This window comes from Halyomorpha halys, unplaced genomic scaffold (genome assembly GCF_000696795.3).
Source record: "Halyomorpha halys isolate HHAL.00 unplaced genomic scaffold, Hhal_1.1 Scaffold1271.1, whole genome shotgun sequence".
NCBI lineage: Eukaryota > Metazoa > Arthropoda > Insecta > Hemiptera > Pentatomidae > Halyomorpha > Halyomorpha halys.
In genome coordinates, this window is record NW_027113754.1 from 39,990 (window position 1) to 43,524 (window position 3,535).

At 29.8% G+C, this 3,535-nt stretch overlaps 1 protein-coding gene across 3 annotated transcripts in view; it reads right to left on the reverse strand.

Moving 5' to 3' along the window:
• Positions 1 to 3,535, reverse strand: part of LOC106689059 (regucalcin) — a 12,324-nt gene that overhangs the window by 5,056 nt on the left and 3,733 nt on the right. For all 3 annotated transcript variants that reach the window (XM_014433826.2, XM_014433825.2, XM_014433827.3), the window contains exons 2-3: positions 2,568 to 2,731; positions 2,060 to 2,266 (exon numbers count right to left, since the gene is read on the reverse strand). In XM_014433826.2, coding sequence (XP_014289312.1) covers positions 2,060 to 2,266; positions 2,568 to 2,731 — 371 coding nt within the window. The remainder of the gene's footprint in view (positions 1 to 2,059; positions 2,267 to 2,567; positions 2,732 to 3,535) is intronic.

Below are 3,535 nucleotides of genomic sequence, written 5' to 3' on the forward strand. Positions count from 1 at the left end.
TATATATGTATGAGCTTTGTATTCAGATAACAAATAATAACAATTTATGTCCAGAGAATCAAAAATTTTAACTTTTATTATGTCTTAAATATGAAGGATCAAATTTGGATTAATGAAAACAGTAAGGAAGTTATACTGAAACATGTACTTGCAGAATTGTTTATAACTAAAATTTGAAGAATTTTAGCTTAGTAATAACAGTAATCAAGTCAACTTCTTCTTCGTTATCAAATGTTCTTTTACCACCTGTAGAGGAGTAAAATATCTTGTCAATGAGTGAATGCTGTTCTGGGTCTAACCCTAACCTTTGCACTCCATAGTCAGAAACTTGTTAAGAGCTTCTTTTAAATGCTGAAGTCATTAGTTGTCACAAGTAATGGTGAGAGGTTGAATTGAATATTTCCATTTGAATTCATTCAATTTTTTTTTGCAGTCGATCTTTCCAATTATTATTACTATCATTGCTCTCCAATCCATTTTCTGAATCTTGTCCTCTAGCAGCTTACACCAGTTGTGAACCTTAAGGATGTTCACATCAGCAGCAACATCATCATTAACTTGAGTTATCCTCTTCTCACAGTAACAGCACCAGCAGCTGTCTTGGTTGATTCTTGTTGCCCATCCTAACATGTTTCGCCCAACTCAGTTTTGCAATCTTCATCAAGCAAACCATAATGGGATCCTTACACTTATTGCATAGCTCCTGGTTTGTATTCAATTTCCATACACCTCCAACTTGGACTCCAACAAAGATATGCTAGAGGACTCTTCCATCAAAGATCATAAGTTCCTGCACACAAGCTCAGGAAGTAGTTTAGGTTTCACAGTTATATAGCAATATTGGGCACACTATCATCTTGTTGAAATACAGCTACAATCTTTTGTATAGGGCTCCAATATATAACTGCTTTGCCAAAGAGAAATAGCACTGATTTGCTGCCATGGTTCTATGCCAGACTTCTCGTTCAGAAATGTTGTAATGTAATATAATATCAATAACCCAAGGTAGACAAAGTCCTTTGTCTAGCAGCATTTTCCAAATGTCACCCCCAATTACTCAACCTTTTTTTTTTTTCAGTTACTCATCATTGAATTGTACTAGGCCTTCAAAACATACTGTGTTTTGTTCAGCATATTCTAGCCAACAAATCAAAGCTTTTGTTAACTACTTAATATGTTTCGATTTATGAACTCTTGTTTGTGTTTTTTGTGTTCCTAAAGTTATCAAATGAGAATAATCATAATTCAATTTCTCCAGTGCAATTTTTCAAAAAATTAAGAATGTATCAACCTCAGTTTTTATGCTGATAAAAATATCAGTACATATCAGAATCATTTATTTTATATATAATATTAGTGAAGAGTTTTCAACTCTTTCCAAATTATACCATCTTAAAAATTGTTTATTTAAGTTTTTCTTCTGATTTTCTAGCTGCAATATGTCTGTTAGGAACCAGTTAAAAATTTGAAGATCTAACACATAAAAGTTCTCAATTGCATCAAACCTCATTAGAAATTTTAACTTTTAAATTCACCTTTAACTAAATATAAAAATCTTTAATTATGATGTAAAATGGTGATACTCCAACAGCAATAATCCTGCTGAAGTAACAGTTAAAAAATTTTGAATTCAACCTATCAAACTCTACTCTAAATGTCAATGTTTAGATCAAATTCTAGGTAAATATAAAAAAAAAAAAAAAGATATTGCAGATATTAATTATTATATAATTAACAAATTTTTCAGAGTGAATTGAATTGAATTTAAAAGTTGAAATTTATAATGGTATTCCCACCTTATAAATGAGGTGATCTTTGGAGAGTAAAAAATCTAAAACATTAAGGACTTTAGCTATCTTGGCTTGTTGATGACTCAAGATGATGCTTCTGAAAAAAAGTCAGGAGCAGGATAACAGTAGCAGATCAGTGCGATTTCTCTATGCCCCCCTAAAATGGAACCCTTTAAAAGTTTTTAAATTGATTAGATTCATTGAATAATTTTCAAGAATTATCATATTTTAAAAATATCAAAATAAGGAATTTCAAAACAAGTACATACCAAAATACAAACGACCCTTAGAGTCACACTTTCCATCATTGATTCTAAGAGCTACAGATTCACCAATGAGCTCATGGAGAAGTTCCACTGATTCAACTTTGTCAGAGCTGCCATCCCATTTTATTAAATAGAGTTTAATGCTAGAACCGACAACAAACTGTCCTTTAGATCCTTCTACAGGAATTATAAATGATGCAAAAGGAACATCTAGAAAAAAAAAAAAAAAACATACAATCTTAACCACCTGAAAGGTTAAAAAAAAATGCAGTGTACAAGGGTAATTAATCCCAAAAGTTTGTTCTCCTATTTTTTTAGAAATTTAAAATTCTGTTTATTTTACATAATATTTGCATAATTTAAAAAGTTGAGAACTAGTCAATTTTTTTCATAATCACTACTTATGTTGATGCGTTTTTGAAGACACTGGGGCAAAAATATAAAATAATTTACTTCTGAGATATTTCTCATGCATTTTTCATATTAAAAAAATATAAGATTGTAAGCTTACCTAGCTTTACAATGTATGCTTTGTTGGCTTTAGGGTCATATCTTATAAGTTGTGAACCCATAATATCAACGAGGTAAAGTGACTGTGTAGCGATATCCCAATGGGGGCCTTCTCCTAACGCTACAGATGGAATAGGAAGTATTTCAACTTTGGGATCCATTTTTCTAGGATAGTTTTAAAAAACTTATTAGTAGTAATTATAAAAAAATATCCAAACGAAAGATTAAAAATGTATTTATTCTCATTAGATAATTAAAAGTAAGTAACCCTGACATTATAAAGATTTTCAAAATATTCTTCTTTTGGAGTAATCAAATATAGTATTAAAGCAAAAATTATCTTAATAAACACCAGTCCAACAAGGTTTCCAAAAAATAAATTGACTTAACAAGAAATAAACAATAGAATCATTTAAAACAAACTAAAGTACCAATTGAAAGGCCAGCCAGAATCAGCTCCTACTAACTTAATTTCATGGTAAACCTGAGTTGTAAAATTTCATACTAAACATACTGTAAAAACCTCTTTCGTAAAACAGGAGTAAACTTCATGAGGACATTTAAAATTTCTGAGAACATTAAAACATAGTTCGATAAACAAATATGATTGTTAAAAACTATTGAAATGTATCGAAACCAAAATAAGAAAACAATAAAAGTAATGAAATAAAGGATTAACTATATTTTTAAAAACACAACTTCTGACATGATAGAATCAATCAACTGTTATCATTATCAGTCTAAACTAACTGCCCAACCAGCATGGGTGTGTCACTGAACAATCATGCAAACATAAACAACTTTTATTAAGTCCCTATATATTATTCATTGGATCAAGAATAAAACAAACAGATAATAAACACAAGGCATTAAAGTTTAACAGAAGAAGAATATTTCAATAAATTGACTTATCAGACTTTCTAAAAAGAAAATCCAGAATAGAAAAAAGAAGTTTTCTAAAGACTAATA